This window comes from Hippoglossus hippoglossus, chromosome 17 (genome assembly GCF_009819705.1).
Source record: "Hippoglossus hippoglossus isolate fHipHip1 chromosome 17, fHipHip1.pri, whole genome shotgun sequence".
In the NCBI taxonomy this organism is placed as follows: domain Eukaryota; kingdom Metazoa; phylum Chordata; class Actinopteri; order Pleuronectiformes; family Pleuronectidae; genus Hippoglossus; species Hippoglossus hippoglossus.
In genome coordinates this window covers 1493499-1510140 of record NC_047167.1, presented here as the reverse complement: position 1 = coordinate 1510140, position 16642 = coordinate 1493499, and the positions used below count along the sequence as shown (strand labels likewise).

The 16642-nt window shown below is 39.2% G+C and overlaps 1 protein-coding gene across 1 annotated transcript in view; it reads right to left on the bottom strand.

The window, feature by feature from the left end:
• tox (thymocyte selection-associated high mobility group box) overlaps positions 1-16642 on the bottom strand; it is a 46223-nt gene that overhangs the window by 15693 nt on the left and 13888 nt on the right. Inside the window, exons 2-4 of the mRNA XM_034612713.1 lie at positions 15413-15478; positions 11437-11547; positions 3324-3608 (exon numbers count right to left, since the gene is read on the bottom strand). Coding sequence (XP_034468604.1) covers positions 3324-3608; positions 11437-11547; positions 15413-15478 — 462 coding nt within the window. The remainder of the gene's footprint in view (positions 1-3323; positions 3609-11436; positions 11548-15412; positions 15479-16642) is intronic.

The following is a 16642-nucleotide window of genomic DNA, read 5'->3' as shown; positions in this document are numbered from 1 at the left end:
AATTGCATTGCAAAACCAGAGCTCCTAGTGTTTTTATGTCTTTCCATTAAGATGATGCTGATGATGTTAATAAGTTTTTTATGAAATCAGTACTATTAGTACTTTTCTTTTGAGTATTTTACTTTGCTACCTTTACAGTTAAAAGTATTACATTAAAAACAATTCAAATGAAGTTATGCTTGACTGTGTGAGAAGGATCGGTACTGGTGTCAGAACGAGCAGTGAAGTTGTGGAGGACTTTGCAATGGAGAAGACTGATGCTCAGACAGGTGAGTGTAACAACTGACTGATCGGTGTAAGTCACTGTACAGAGGAGAGCATCATTAACCACCGCGTTGCCCGGCAACGTAGCCCTTTGTCTGTGTTTGTCAGCTGCAGCCGCTGTGGAGTTTATGTTGTTTATACATCTTGGCCTTTTCTGCTACTTATTTCTATATAAGTGGCAGATATTCTATATAAGTGGCTATATATCACTACATAATGTCTTTGGATACCTGCTTTGGAATTCCTACACTTGTAATTATCAATTATCAATTGTCAGTTTTATGCACAGGCTTCAAAGTGCCTCACCAGAATTTATTGGCTAGCATGGTGTGTGTATATATTCGTAGCCAAGGATGTTCTTTCATTTGACAGTTTTGTGATTTAGCATAATTCCAGCATATGAGATTCCTAACCTTTAAAGAAGGGAAGCTTCTTTTAAATTGGAACTCAGTAGTGTTTACTCAGATTACATGATTACTGATGAACTTTGTCTTTTCATTTGAGTAAATTCTCCTTGAGCAAAATTTCTTTTAAGCAACAGTATTTTACTTGAGAGCAATTTTTCAGTTCTCTATTTCCAACCCTGGATGTCAACAATAACTGCTACTGAGTAGTTGCCTCCTCTCGGAACACACACGCACGTACACACATGCACACACCCCATCCACCCTGTTTAGACTGAGCCAGGCATGGTTGCTAGGCAACCATAATTCATGGACTGGCACTAAATGTATGTTAGTATGAGAATATAAAAGCGAGCTAGAGAGAGAGAGCGAGAGAGAGAGAGAGCGAGAGAGAGAGGCAGGGCATAGACAGACAAAGATGGAAAAAAGGACCTTCTCTTCCCGATACAAAAATCATTATTTCCAATGTTACACACATAACAGACAGGTTAGTCACAATCAAATGAATAAGAAAGTTATTAAAAGCAGTGTGCAGTGTTATTCTAGTGTAATTCTAATTCGAGGCCATCATGAGGTTTCATACTGACACTTATTATAACAGGCAGCTTTAATATGAAGACCGAGACAACAGACAGACTGACAGATGAAACTGTGGGAGGGGAAAAGGTTTAATTGATAATAAACTGGTCTTTATTACAGACACTGACACATACACCTTCTGAAACCCAGTTTATGTGACAGTTGAAGTAAATGTAAGTCTCAGGTCTTTTTTTTACTGTATGACACAGTTAGATGTTCTAAATGTCACAGCTAAAAGCAAGACTTTCACTTTACTGTGAAATGAGAACTTAAAATATGAGGCAAATGTCAAATCAACCAGCTGCCATGATTGGCTTTCAAATAACACTGCCCCGGGCAATATCCGATTTCACATAGTTGAACTGAATAAAATATGAAAGAGTATAGTTAAAATATATCTGCTGGATGTCGGTTCAAATCTCAAGGCTCACCAAGATCCTTAATTTTATCCCAATAATTAAAAGTCAAAGTATTTTTGTGCAAGACATATAGAAATAGTCCATCTTGTATCAGCACACAGTTTAAGTGAGATTTTTAAAGCATGTATTTGGTCAGCTTCAGTGTCAGGTATTTGAGTGGTTTTTACCATGACAAAAATATCCAAACCTTTCTAAAAATATCTTGCACTTCTACAACATAAACACTGTTTCCACAGCAGGAGCTTTGCCCAGGCACTAGGAACCCATTTTTATTTATTGTATTTTTAAATGTTGTTATAAAACTGTAAAGAAGCTCTGCATTTGAAAGGTTCTGTACAATTCAAACTGCACTGGCCTCTGATGTTTAACTTTAGAGAACATAAATGGAGATCATTGACCCAAGCCAAAGTCACAGAGAACTCTCATTTAGACATCATTCACAGGATCGACATGAATGATGTGGTAAATGTAAAATGTTTTGAAAGTATATTATAAAAAACTGGAATGGTTCAGCGCAGACCTCCTCTGAGGCTCAACATCCCCTTATGAAACCACATTCAAATTTACTAGATCCAGATATTTATTTGGATTTGCACCAAATTGCACACACATATAAATATTAATACCCTCTACATGTCTGATTTTATCATCAAAATCCATGAATTATATATTAATTCCTATCACTAGGTTGAGAAAGGCTGGCACTGTTTACTAAAATCTGAAGCTGATAAACTGACATGGTCCGTGTGTGACCATATACAAGAGTCTGCTTGAGTCTGAAAAAAAACAAGGACAAGACAACTTTACTTTTGATCGTTCTTTTAAAGTCTCCTTCCACTCAATTGTTTACTTTTATGTTATGTTACTTAATTGTAATGTATGACTGTCACTGTGTAGAATGATGTACACATTTGTTTGACACTATAAGACTAATTTCATATTCCTCTGCTGAAAGTGGAAACATTTCTCTGTGCTCACCTCAAATGACACAAGTATGTATGAGTAGGAGTTGTGAAATCACAACTACTGTGGAAGCCAATCACAGCTGAAGTAGGAGGCAGCAGTTCAGTTTTTGAAATAAAACACTTGCACATATAGGGGATTTTCAATGAAGGAAAGGGAGCAGATGTAAATTCAAGATTTAAAAAATAAGTCTGGAAAAACCATATCAGATACAAACTAGAAGGGCCCAATCTTGTCATTTTAAAGAAAAAACAATAATCTTGGATCCACTCTAACATTTAATTCGTTATTCCTGGGGTAAGCCGCACCCAATAACGAAATTATAGTTTAGATTTTACATAATCCTGCTAAACGAACACACAAACAAACAGATGAAAACATAACTTCATTGGTCAAACTTATTATTATTCCAAGCTGAGCATTTTTATAATTCATAAAATATACAATATGGGTAGTTTAATGTACATAGCTCTCTTTCATTTCAGAGTAAAAATGTCTCATCAGTGAATACTAATGAAAAAGCTGAATGATTTGCAGTGCCTGTAAGCATCTGTAACCTTTGATTTAGGAGACTAAAGGTCACATTCGCTAACGTCATTTACACGTCACTGCCACTTTACATGTCATGTTGCTAAAAATACATTTCCATTAATTTTCACGTAGTATGTATGTGATTTGTTTTTTGACTACTTACCACAGATAGTGTGCTGGTCATCGGGCCGCTGTCTGGGCTGAACGTGCCGCCATCTTGGTTCAACATAGCAGCTCCATCTTGGCCACCGGACATGCCAGGCAGGTCCATGCCCTGCAGCTGGTAGAGGTGGTGTGGAGCGGAGCTGGACGGAGGCTCCAGAGAGTGGTATGGTCCAGAGGGGGAATTGTGTGAGATGTGGGGGGGCATCATGTGGTCTGGCAGGTTCTGGGGGGTGATAGGAGGGATGTTGAAGTCCTCATCACCCAAACCACCAACTGAGTATGACTGGAAAAACAGAAAGACACAATTAAAGACGCATACAATGCATTCTTTTTACATCCTGTTACTGTGTTGTGAATCAACAAGAATGACCTTTTGGAGAACAAAGGCTCATGGGGAAAAAAATGTTGTACGATCTTGACGATATCCATGAGCCACAACTGCAACATTTACACTCCCAGAGATCCTACATTTTCCTCCCAATAAGTAAAGTCAAAGTATGTTTGTGCAAGACATACAGCAATAATCCATCCTGTAATAAATCTTTTGAGTATCAGCACAATTCCAGTTGGATTTTTAGAGAATGTAGTTGGTCAGCTTAAGTTCACTTCAGTGTCAGGTACCACTCACGTACACTGGGCATTCATGTGCCGGTGTACACAATGGCAATGGCAATTATATTTATATAGCACATTTCATTCGAAGAAACTCAAAAAGAACAAACAAATATATAGAAACAGATGTAAAGGTGTATACTATAATAACTAATACAATGAAAATGAAATGTAATACAAGAATATGATAAAATAAAGCATACATCAAATGCACCACACAATTAGACATAAATCATAGCACTCAAATGATACAATTAAACAGCAGCTGAACAGGAAACATGCATCACATATGGACAGACTAGATACAGAAAATGGCATGAAAGGCCTGAAGGAACAGAAATGTTATAAGTTTGCTTTTGAAAGTTGACACTGTTGTGACGGACCTCAGGTCAGCAGGCAGCTTGTTCCAGACAAATCTTTGTGACTGATCTGAGAGGCCTGACCGGGTTCTATCCAGTAAGCAAGTCAGAAATGTACTGTGGAGCTAAACCATTAAGTGCTTTGAAAACTACAAACAGGATTTTTAAGTTGATTCTGTGTTGTACTGGAAGCCATTGGGGAGATTTTAGTACCCAGGTAGCATTTGGTTGTTGGTTGCAGAAAAAGCTAGGCCACACAAGAGAGGCAGCAATGGCGAAAAGTAAGAGCAGGGACAGCACTGTAAAATGCAGAGTTGAACTTTATCCATGTTGCATTCTACACTGGTAGCCGAGACTAATGCCAGTTGTTTGCTTCTGGAAGGGGTCATGTGATAGGAGCCTGACTAATCAGCGAAGGCTATGTCATGAAGGAAAAGACCCGAAAAGCAAGCTGTGGTGAGGGTCAACGTCATTGTTTCCAAACGTCTGCATTTATGCCTGTCCGCACTGAAAAGCAGCCTCAGAGTTTTCAAACTAAAACAGGGTCTCCATTTTAGCAGCTCTAAAACTACATAGTAGTGTGGATAGCGGTTGTATCCATAGCAGAGTCGATGCATTTTCAAAATAAAATGTAGTAGCATGGATGTAACATAAGGCGGTCACATTCTATCTAACTAAGGACAGTGCTGTTCAAAGATGTGGACAACGTGGGATTTTAGATGCTGATGCAGGTGACCATTTTGAAAACCTGCACAGAGTGATTCAAGTCATGAATTGTGATTGTATGATAATACGATTGCGGTATGATTGTTTGGGAATGTCGCCCACTACTACATGAAACATTAGTTTCAGAGATAATAGATGGAAGAAATGTAAAACCTGCTTATCACCATTATTTTTGGAATGTTAAATTCCTAAACATCTCTGTGTTGAGTCATGTAGTCATTCTTCCTCAGCCTGAGCTCCTATCACAGACTAATTATCCCTAATGATACTCACAGCCTGAAAGAAAGCCTCATGAACAAAGTCTCAGTCATTCAGCAGCAGTACAACGCGGTAGTTTATATGTACAAGTCCCATTTGCTTGAGAGAATATGCAGAGGGGGCTCTTTGTGTGTTAAAACACAACGGTGCTAATCTGACATGCAAAAAGAAAACCAGGAGCAGTCCTGTATATGATAATGAATTGTTCTGAAAGCAAAGACAAATGAGAGGAAGACATGAAGAGGGAAATGGAGTGAGAGAATCATGCAAGAGAAAAGTGAGAGACCCGAGGGCGAAGAGAGAGGCAGTGTTGGAGAAGCCCTCTCATACTAATCTGACAGAGGAGATCTTTTATAGAGAATGACAGCCTTTTCTGCTTGGCTAGCCACACTCCTTTGCTCTTCATTTCTCTCCAGCCTTCTTCCTCCACCTCTCTTTTGCTTGCTCACTCCTATGATCTCATCATCACTTTCTCTTTTATCTCGCTCACTCCTCCATTCTCTCTCTCTCTCTCTCTCTCTCTCTCTCTCTCTCTCTCTCTCTCTCTCTCTCTCTCTCTCTCTCTCTCTCTCTCTTTTCTGATCTGTCTCAAACCCTGACGCAGTGTTGCGTTATGGGTTGCATGACTTGTGTTGTATGATGTATATGCTCTCAATGTAATGAGCGGCCACTGTAGTAAATCGTGATTTGAGTTATTTTTAAAGTGAAATGTAGGAAACAGTAATGTGCAATAGGAGATGTAGAAAATGATAAAACATCATCTCAACTTTTCATCTCCCCACTACAAAAACAAAGTCAGAGATAGAATCTGAGCACCTCTTTAAAAGTAATTCAGGATTTCTCCCTCCTTCAATTGATCTGTAATTTTGTGGGTCATCATCGTATCACTGTCACCAAAAATGTCACCAAGAAACAGTACAGCCTGAGTTGCTGTTCTAAACCTGCCTGTTTGGAAGGGCCTGTTTGTTTGGCCCACACTAATGCTGGTTGCACATTTCTTTCTGAAACTGTGAAAGTGACCTGCAGTAATAGAGCCAGAGCAAATAAAGACCTGCAGCAGGACTCAGTCTGCAGAACCCTGAAGCTGTAACTGCTGCTTCAAAGTTCATTGAAGCTCAACTCAGTACGCACAACCCCAAACTAGACAATCAATTGTCGTTGCTGTAGTTGTGATCAACAACAATGAGTCCCAACCACTGCTGCCACTAGTCGTCAGTTTAGTAATTTTGAATAGATTGCACCAAATTCAACACTGCACTTCCATGAGTGCTTAACAACACACATGCTAAGTGTGAAGCCGATAAGATGCATGGTTTTCGAGATATGATTTCTTCATGACAGAGACAGATTTCTGGAATAAGACAGATACAAAACACATTTTTTAGACTATATTTGGTGTGTGAACATTTGGTTGTCTTTAAAGTCTTCAACCAATAATCTATAATAAAACCTCATCAATGAGCCACACAGTTGCAATAAATAAACAAAATACAATTATTAATACATATACTATTATACACAAAGTGTAGTAGGAGTGTGTATTAGCCCCTATTAGGTTGGGTGTACACTGCACGATTTAAGCCCATTTTTTCAACCACTATATTCAGCTTCGTTGTGCGTCATTTGCTGTGTAGTGTACACGGGGGAGCGAGCTGAGATTTATTGCTCCCGGCCAACAATCGAAATGTTTGTGGAAACATTTGCAATTACTAGTCAATAAAAACATAGGGCCCTGTCCGTGTGCGCCACGGCGCACCGTGCAAAGCACAGTTAAGTGTCCAGTGTGCAGAGAGCATGACTGTGAGCATTTGGAAAACTGGTGACGGCATGCGCCTGGCGTATCTGTAAACAAAGAGAAATTGAGAGATTAAAATGTATGTACTCATTGTGTCAGTGGCGGGAATTAACCAACCATTGTTTTAAACTTCCCTTATCCTTCCCTTTAAGGAGAGTGCGCACCGCAGTATAGTGTCATTCAGGGGGGGGGGGGGGGGGCGTCACAAGGTAAATCTGTTTACTATCTCCCGTTCCTAATAAATACTTAATTTCATAGGATAAACCTACTTAAAGGGAAGGATAAAGGTATAAAACTATGTCTAGTTATCCCAACGTTAACACACCAACTACAATCTCTTCCTGTTTCCAGATGAGCCAGGCGCAACCTGTCACCAGCATCCCGAATGTGCAGAGTCACGCTCTGGACATTTAACTGGACTTAGCATGGTGCACAACCTATTCTCTAGTTCCCATGCATTATAATTTCATGGCCACGTAGTAATTTTTTCCCCCAAATGTCAAGGGCTCAGTAGCTTTCCACACAGGCATTGTGTACAGTGTGAGCAGTCGGATCGTGGCTGATGATTGGACCATACAGCCTGAGCACATAAATTGTGAGCTTCGGCTTCACATCGCAGATGATTTACTCAAACAGTATGAGTTGGAATTTAACAACAACATTTCTAACATTGTACAGTGTATGCCCAGCTTTAGACATTTCAATATATATCTCAATACACACTCCATGTTCTGAAACAAGAAATTATACAACCATACACAAACCAAATTGACACAAGTGAATTTGTGTATTTTCAATAGAGCCATGTGGGTGCATATATCCCTGTAATGTTAACATCACATGGCATAAGTAACCGCACACAAGGTTTGACTCACATATTTTACGAGACCCCTGTCTCCTCGAAGACTGCGAATGCAATCTTTTCAGGCACCATGGCATATGGACAGATATTAATCCCATAGGGAAATTGCACTTTTGACATATCTTTCAGTGCAGGAATGTTGTGACTGATTGTGTATCCATGTAGTCACATCTATGACTCTTGGTTTTCGAACTCGTATCAGTTCATCTTTATACACCTACACTGTGGTTTATTTTCAGTCTATCCCACAGACACTGTCCTGCTGCTGCTGCTGCTGCTGCTGCAAACACTCACTAAAGCATCATATGTGAATTATTCTGTGGCAAAACGTAATCCAACAACTGCACTTCAGTTTTAAGCAAATGTTACTTAAACAGGAGGAAAAAAACTTGGATGATAAAACACAGTATACAATATATAATAATAAGCATCCTTTAGACGTTCATACTCATAGAAAAGTTGTTACATATTACAGGGATAGTCCAGTGATTCTAAATTGTTATTCCAAAAAATAGGACGGTAAATTGGTGCAACATAGACAAAGAGATAACCTGACATAGTTCCTAGTGTGGGTGAAGCTCCAAAATCCTTGAATCCAGCAATTCACATAATGCAGCTCAATTACATCTTTTATAATCTTTGTGACTAGTAAATTGACTTTGACATGTGAGATTGGTAGCTCTCCCCTTTAATTACAGTTAAGTGGATCAACAGTTAACACCCACTGGGACGTATAACTTTCGCCTCTAATTTAAGGAACGTACCACTTTCCCTGCTGTCCTCATCCACAAGTAGAATTAATATAGCGCTATATTAATTGGATACCCACTGTCATTATCAGGGTAACAAAACAATTATTGTGCATCCTGCAGATGCTAGTGAAGTCGTAGCTCTCACAGATACTCTGAAGTTCTCTTCTTCAGTTACCTGGGCCAGTGGTTAATTGAGATCAGACACAATTAGTAGTAACTTTAATCGCAAATTCAGAAAAAAACAATGACTTCATTATAATTGCAGGAAAGCTGCGTGTGCTCTAGCCAGGACTAGCGTCCGCACCAGTGTTTGTCCATCTTTGGCTTCAGGGGGATTTGAATTAATGTAAGGAGAATTAATTTAAGGAGTTGTCAACCCGTCTCTCCTCTGCTTCGTGTGTGAGGAGGTGACCAAATTGTCAGGAGAGACAGGATAGAAACATGAGAAACATCACACTTAGCTGAAATTAATCCAGTGCAGGTACATAAGGTCAATGATATAAATATATAATACTTTGATATTTTGTGTTTGTCTAGTTGACGGGGGCAGTGGTAGGGGATATTCACTGAATATCACAATAGCACTGTATCATATATCATAAAAACTCAGGTGTAAAAGAAGCCGTTTGTTTGTTTTTTCCTTGTTAGTCACACACAAAGTTCTCTCTCCTTGCTCTGCAATCAAGAATCTAGAAATCCAGTTCTTTTGTAGAGTCACAAAAAGTGGGTTCTCTTGTATTTGACCATTTTCTCTAACTGCATGTGTTTTTCAGCCTGGACATCTAGTCGTTTGCTCAACTTCATACTCACTACCCTGTGTGTTTCAGGCCAGACAGTGTTTCATGGTCCTACTCTCTGACACCGTGTCCTGTTGAAGCACAGAGCTCTGCATAAATCACACTGCCTGCCTGTTTTCTCTCGCTCTCTCTCCCTCCCCTATACTCTCTCCATAATTTATTCAACTTCTGCATATATTACTCCCTTCTCTCTCCCTCTCTGTCCGCTCTCCCATTCTTGTCAGTACAATGGTCCATTCCCTAAGAACTGGGAGCTTATCGAAAAACTAATGCAGTCAGCATCAAGCTCTCTCACACATGTTGTGTTAACAAGATAAACACGCTTCTCACAACTTCACGTTCATGACAATTTTGTGACAATGTCTGTCAGACATGAACTCAGACAGACAAAAGGTAGATAGGCACGTTCTACCCATTTTTTGAAAAAGTGTAATGCAACCAAATCTCCAAGATGCATACATAGTTTTGGGAGTCTGTGAAAACAGCCACTCACTGATAAGATTTATTAATACATCTATGGTCTGTCTTGGACAGCAGCTTAAGTTTAAATAAAATCTAAGTTTAGATAACATTAAAATAATTTCTATGCATTCAAACACAAGGCCCACTGAGCTGCTGTAATTTGTCTATGGTCCCTAATCAGCTCAACCACTGAAGATCCAATTTGGGTGAGAGAGCACTTGAATGCTTGAAGTAACAAGAGTAAATAGGGCAGTATCTGTCAAGTGCAAAGTTACGAATAAAGAACAACAAATGGCTCAGATTTGAATGAGGCATATGTGCATTGTAATGCCTTGTACCAGCATTTAAAAGAGATGAACTGATATTTTGGTGATCCAGCAGTTCATATGTCAACTAATCATTTAGGCTTGAGCTTGTTCTGCTTAGACCAAGTCATTGCTGCAGGCGATGAGTGTTTGTCTTTTCCTGTGTCTTTTATTTCTGTTTTGGCTGTTACTAAAATTTAAATATCATTAGTGCACCCAAAACTTTAGAGTTTTTTAATCCAAATTACAGTAAAAACTCTACTTCAGACATCATTCCTTCCTCTTCAAAGATGCATGACAGTGCAGTGTTAAAGAGGAAGTCCAGATTTTGCAGGAGTTGGGGACTGCATACGTGGAAAAACTAATTTTTAGTGTGTTCAATTCAGTGCACCTCTGTATTGCGCTAACACAACTGATTTTCTACTGAAAAGTTGGCATTTTAAGCTAAGGTTAGTGAACCTGCATGGAAAAGCTAGCAAGAGCAGGCAATACTTTGAAAAAAATGCTACTGATACATCCCACCCCCTCCCATCAGCCCTCTCATCGAAGCTACGCCCATATAAATGTGCACTGCCTGACAACTGCTAGAAGCCGATTTTTCTGTGACTGGCTCACTAACCTCTGGCAGGTCATTTAGAGGTATCCACCCAATCATTTCATTCAGTCCATATAAAATGATTGGTCGTGTTTATTACAGCCCTGCAAGGGCCACAGACTCAGGCTTTTTTTACTTAATTCGCATACAATGTTCATACGTGAACAAATAAGATAAAAAAGTGTTTAAGAAACAAATTACCAACTCTACCTTTATGTTGCATTGTGGGAATTGTATTTGCAATGCTTTGATAAGAAAGAACAATGTTCAGAATTAAAAACACGGTGTCTCTAATTCTGCTCTTTCAATTTTGACCTGTTTTTTCTCTTAATCTGTCCATTTTTAATCCAACAATGTAACAGCAGTGTAAACAGCTGGTAGAAGAAAAAAGCTTTTGCTGCAACACTCTTTGCCAGCATGGTGGCAGTGTAAAATTCACAGGATCCCCTTGCCTGTAGATGGCAAGCATGAATGTCTACATCTGTAGGTCAAAGCTGTGTGTTCGTGAAACTCTGAGAGTTTTACCATTTTAAAACCACCTGAAAGAGCTGTCTGTGTGTGTGTGTCTGAGGTGTCTGTGTATTTTACCCATGGCAGACGGTGTGAGTCAGGCATGTGTGTGTCCCTCCTCCAGTGCTGTGTGGGTTGGTTTGTTGGCGACACCTTGCAGAGAGGCTGAGGGGGCTGTGGCACACGAAACTGTGCAAGGAATCAGAGAGACAAACAAAGGTTCAAACAGGCCCATAGGTCAGGAAAAGTCAGAGGTCAAATAAAAAGGTCATGAAGAGGGGTGTGAAGAAAAGAACAGAGAGATAGAGAGAGAGAGATAGAGAGAGAGAGAGAGAGAGAGAGAGAGAGAGAGAGAGAGAGAGAGAGAGAGAGAGAGAGAGACAAAGAGTGACAAAGATTATCCACAAGTGTTTGCTCACACACACACACAGTCATCAATACAAAAAACAGTTAAACTTGCCATTGAGCATCTCTAACCAGCAAAATTACATTTGGACTTATGCACAATATGCACGACAGTGTGTCTTCGATACTATTCCCCACCGTGACAGTACCTTTAAACTAACCTAATGTACCTTTTAGTTGCTTTTCATTCCAACTCACACTGTCAAGCAAAGTGCACATAATTAGCAGCTTGGTCCAGCCTCATACCTGCTTTGCATCTCCTTAGGCTGAACTGCCAAAGCTGGCTTGAGTAGATAGACAGCCTCTGTTCATTAGACCAGCTGGCATCACTATTAACCTAGCTCCACTAGTCCTACTTGTAGTAACTAGTTACATTAGAAGATTTTACCACACTCTGACCTAGTGCACCTTTAAAGTATTCTTGAATCACATCCTCAATAAAGCAAAAAGCACATATGTGATGACATGGCCAGGCATCATTTGTTTAAATATATGTAAAAACTATAAAATAGAGAAAAACAAAGACAAAAAAGAAAGTAAAAACCAGGGATAAAAGCTTTGGAATCAAGAATCAAAAGCAGCTTTGTAAATGTATGTTTTGAGCAGTGATTTGAACTCAGGTATCAAATCAGCCTGACTCCTTGGGCCAGAGCCTTTCAAAGTCTGGAGGCTCAAAATGTCAAACCTTTGGTTTTTAACTCAGACTTACGGATAGATAACAAAGTTCTGACCGAGGACGGAGAGAAGTTCTACATATAAGGAGGTGGCAAACCAGTATTTAAAAATATATATATAGTTAGCCGCTGTAGGGAAGCTAAAATCAACGTAGCAACATTTTTCTCAAATTATTTCAGAGACCAGCTGCAGTATTTAGTATAAGTTGCAAGGAAACCAGAGATTTTTAGGAGAGATGTGTACAGGACATTGTAGTAGTCGAGTCATGATGAGATAAATGCTTGAATAACCTTCTCCAGATCAGTGAAGGACAGAAATGATTCTGGTGATATTCTGTAGCTGATAAAAACATGGTTGGACAAGCTTTTTTATATGGAGGTCTGGTTTAACAAAAGAATCAAATATTACTCTCAGATATCTGTCAGTGCCAGTCCCACCAGCAACTCATATGCATGAATGAAGTCTTAACAAAACCACGAGAATATGTATCAAATGAATGTGTGTGAGCATGAGATTATAGGTAAAGACTTAACGTACAAGTGGTCCAGACTCTGTCCACAGTTTACCTTTCACATATGAAGAACGCAGCAGGAGATTCTCTGCTCAAATGCATTCACAAGACAGAAATCTCTAGAGTGTACAGGCGGGCGGGCGGGCGGGTGCCGCAGCAGGCAGGGATAGAACATCATGTATAAATTCCACTGCGGAGAGCACGTTTTTGTATACAGCACATCACACCGCCCTCGGCCATTATAGTCAAAATCTTTCCAATGTCATTGTCTTTCCAAATTGACATCTCTAATTGTTTTCTTTATTTTTTTTCAGTTTTGTGTCCGTCATGTGTTAGAAACGTCATCAACATGCCCACTCACTCAGACAATCTACTGTTTTCTCACATGGCTCACTCTGACATTTTCTGGAGTTTCAACTAGGGGGCTGATGGGAGAACTCCGGAGAATGTCTCCAGAAAATGATTCGGATAATTGAGTTCTCACATGCAGCCCCCAGAAGAGATTATCCAGAGTTCAGTGCATGTCTGAAAGCAGCTCTACAAAGTAATAGGTCTCTAATCATCGTCATGCATTAGAGAAGGGACGAACACCCTCTTTATTTGCACCCACACACATGTAGTGTGAGTGGGTTATGTTTTGTTGAGTATAAATACTCTTTTAGGCTTGGAAAAGTGTGTTGATGTTTTCCGTCATTCTGCACATTTATTAAGGTACAGTTATTATTCGACTGACCCATTCAACTTTTCAAAGTAATACTTCACCTCCCTTTCAGACAATAGCCTCCCAGTTTCAGCTTTAACACTGTAACTGCTGCTCCATTAGCGACACAAGAAATGACAAGGACAAGGGTCAGACTGGATTCAAACTGTTCCCATTCATCACAACCACCTCAGACTTTATAGAAGCAAAGATACTAATAATAAAACCCTAAATTCTTATTCCACACAACACCCCCACCCCCATCTTCGTATGGCACAACACTATGAATAAAACATCAAACCAGAGATTCCAATGCCGCACAATATTCTCTATATTGTACTCCATGAATAATGTATCTCTTGTGCTGTTTCTTATTAATATTGGCTTTGCTTGGCAGTGAGGTAATTCTGTACTAACAAACACACATCTTACTCTCAAGAGATTTCATTTGGCCTCTGGAAACTAAACACTAAATACAGTTCTATCCACATATATAGGTAAAACTGTGTGTTCACTGCATTGTGCAGTTCTACGGCTATTAACTAATCCAATAACAGCTGATCTTATATATGTTGTTCATCACACTGAGGCAATGTAACAGGACAGCTGTACATACAATACCCTACACCTACATATTCATTTATTAATCAACACAATAAATCTGACCATTAATTACTGTGCAGTATTTTGTAAATTTTTGTGACCCTAACCCCCAATGAATATTGTTGTTCATGCCATGTCAAAAAATTGTGGAAAACGTCAATCACAGTTTTTGAGGGCTTAAAGTGACTTCTTCATAACCAACATAAAAGACAAACCTTAATATGCAAACATACTAAATAGAGAAACTACTGTCAATGTCACAATTGCCTTTAATGAGCAACTCCTGTATATTGTACACAACATTACAGCGGCTCTTTATTTTGGATGAAGAGAAGAGAAGGTCTGGAGATAGAAAATCATTATAATGCTTAATGTGCCTGTTGTTGTAAGTGCAGTAAGTGGTATTGATTAGTGGGAAAGGATGGGAGGAAAAGTTTGTTTGATGCAACTGGAAATAACTGTGAAGATTGAAATAGCAAGAAGGTCAGTTCAAAGAGACAGTGGGCCACGATCTAATGATTTTAAAGTTAGCATCAACAAAAATCTTATATGGAAATTAGATCTTTTATCCATTACAATTACAGTGAGCTGGACGTTGAGTGCAGAGCTTTTTATAAGTCTTTGGTACCAAATGAAGTTAGAAAACTTTATTTTCATCCTAACTGGTTGATCTGCAATCTGCAAAGATTTTACAGTCCACATTTTCGTAAAAGGAAACTGAATTCAATTTATTAGTGTTCACTTGTGTAGCTTCTATATATATATTTGAGTGATTAGCTTAACGGCTGTTATTTTTTCATTTATTGCATGTCGGCTATTTCAGAGGTCTGTTAAGCCATCGACACAATCTTCAGACCCAAGTTCACAGATAAAAAATAAATAAAAGCTCTGTAATTTAGCTCAATATAAAGCATTGCAGAAACAAAATGAATGTTGTGCTTTACCTTGAAAACTGATGTGTTTGCAAGATGTGGAACATCTAATGTTACAGTGGAAACACAAACTTTTATTCCATTTAGAAAACAGCTCAATGCAATTACAAGCAATGAAATGCCAGTGAAACAACTTAATTTCGCACACTGTCCCTGACACACACACACACACACACACACACACACACACACACACACACACACACACACACACACGTAAACACTAACCTGATTGGTGGAGGCGAAGTCAAGGCCTGCTTCTGGCATACCCAGGAACATGGTGTCCCCGTCCAGCTGGAGGGAACAAAAAGCAACAATGTCAATAAACTATAAAACACGGCAAACACAGAACAGTCAGCAAGGAGACAATAAGTGGAGATGGAGATAACGGACCGCTGCCAGTCACCCGTGTGTGTGTGTGTGTGTGTGTGTGTGTGTGTGTGTGTGTGTGTGTGTGTGTGTGTGTGTGTGTGTGTGTGTTTGTGTGTGTGTGTGTGTGTGTCCATCTCCCTCAGACACCAATCAATAGAGTGGTTGTCCAAAAACCTGCTGGTGGTTAAAGGTTATGAACAGACTCACAATGACCACTGTTTGTAGAGCCAGTAGAGACTCTAAATATTTTTAATGAATAATTGATGGACAATAGTTAAAATCTACAAAACAAATAATGAAGGGCTCTGTATACTTTCTAAAGCCTTTTAGTCAAATGACGGCTTACAGTATTTATTATCTCAGATGTCACAATCCACTGTTGCTTCATTGTGTGGTATTCCTGTGTTGCATTTCCTATCGTTACTACAGTAGAAGTGTGGGGGCCATAAGTAATTCATAAATGACTGCCCTCAATCAGGGTAATAAAACGCTGACAGATTGGATGGATATCTTACAGCCTAAACTAATTCCAGCTGGACTCACAGAGAGAACCTCACAGTACCTTGTTCACATGGGATGACACACAATTGAATAACATATCACTCAGATTACAGGGTCTCCACACTTATTAAAATCCCTGTGAAGTAATGTTTGGTGTTAAGTGAGAGACAAATGTAATGTAACAACTGATTTGCTCAATTTCTGTTGTGGCCATCCTTCTCTCCTAATCTGACCTGACATAATGTCATGTAACTAAAATGACACTTTCCTGATGGTCAACTTTCAGCTTTTGGATCTTTGCTTTTCTTGGTATTTACATTGTGTATATTGTTATTTGACACATGCTTACATACAGCATGTTTGATACAGTCATGACAGATGATGTTCACTTCACTGTACACTTCTGAGTAAAGTCAGTCTCAAGTAGCAACTACATTAATCATTGTTGACTTGTTCATACTTTCCACTAAATCATGCCTGGTTCTTGGACCAGTTTCATTTAGGATTGTCTGAACCTCCGTTTTTAGCTGAACCACTACAATCACGGATATGTCATTATTCAGAGAGAGAACTGTATTGGATGGT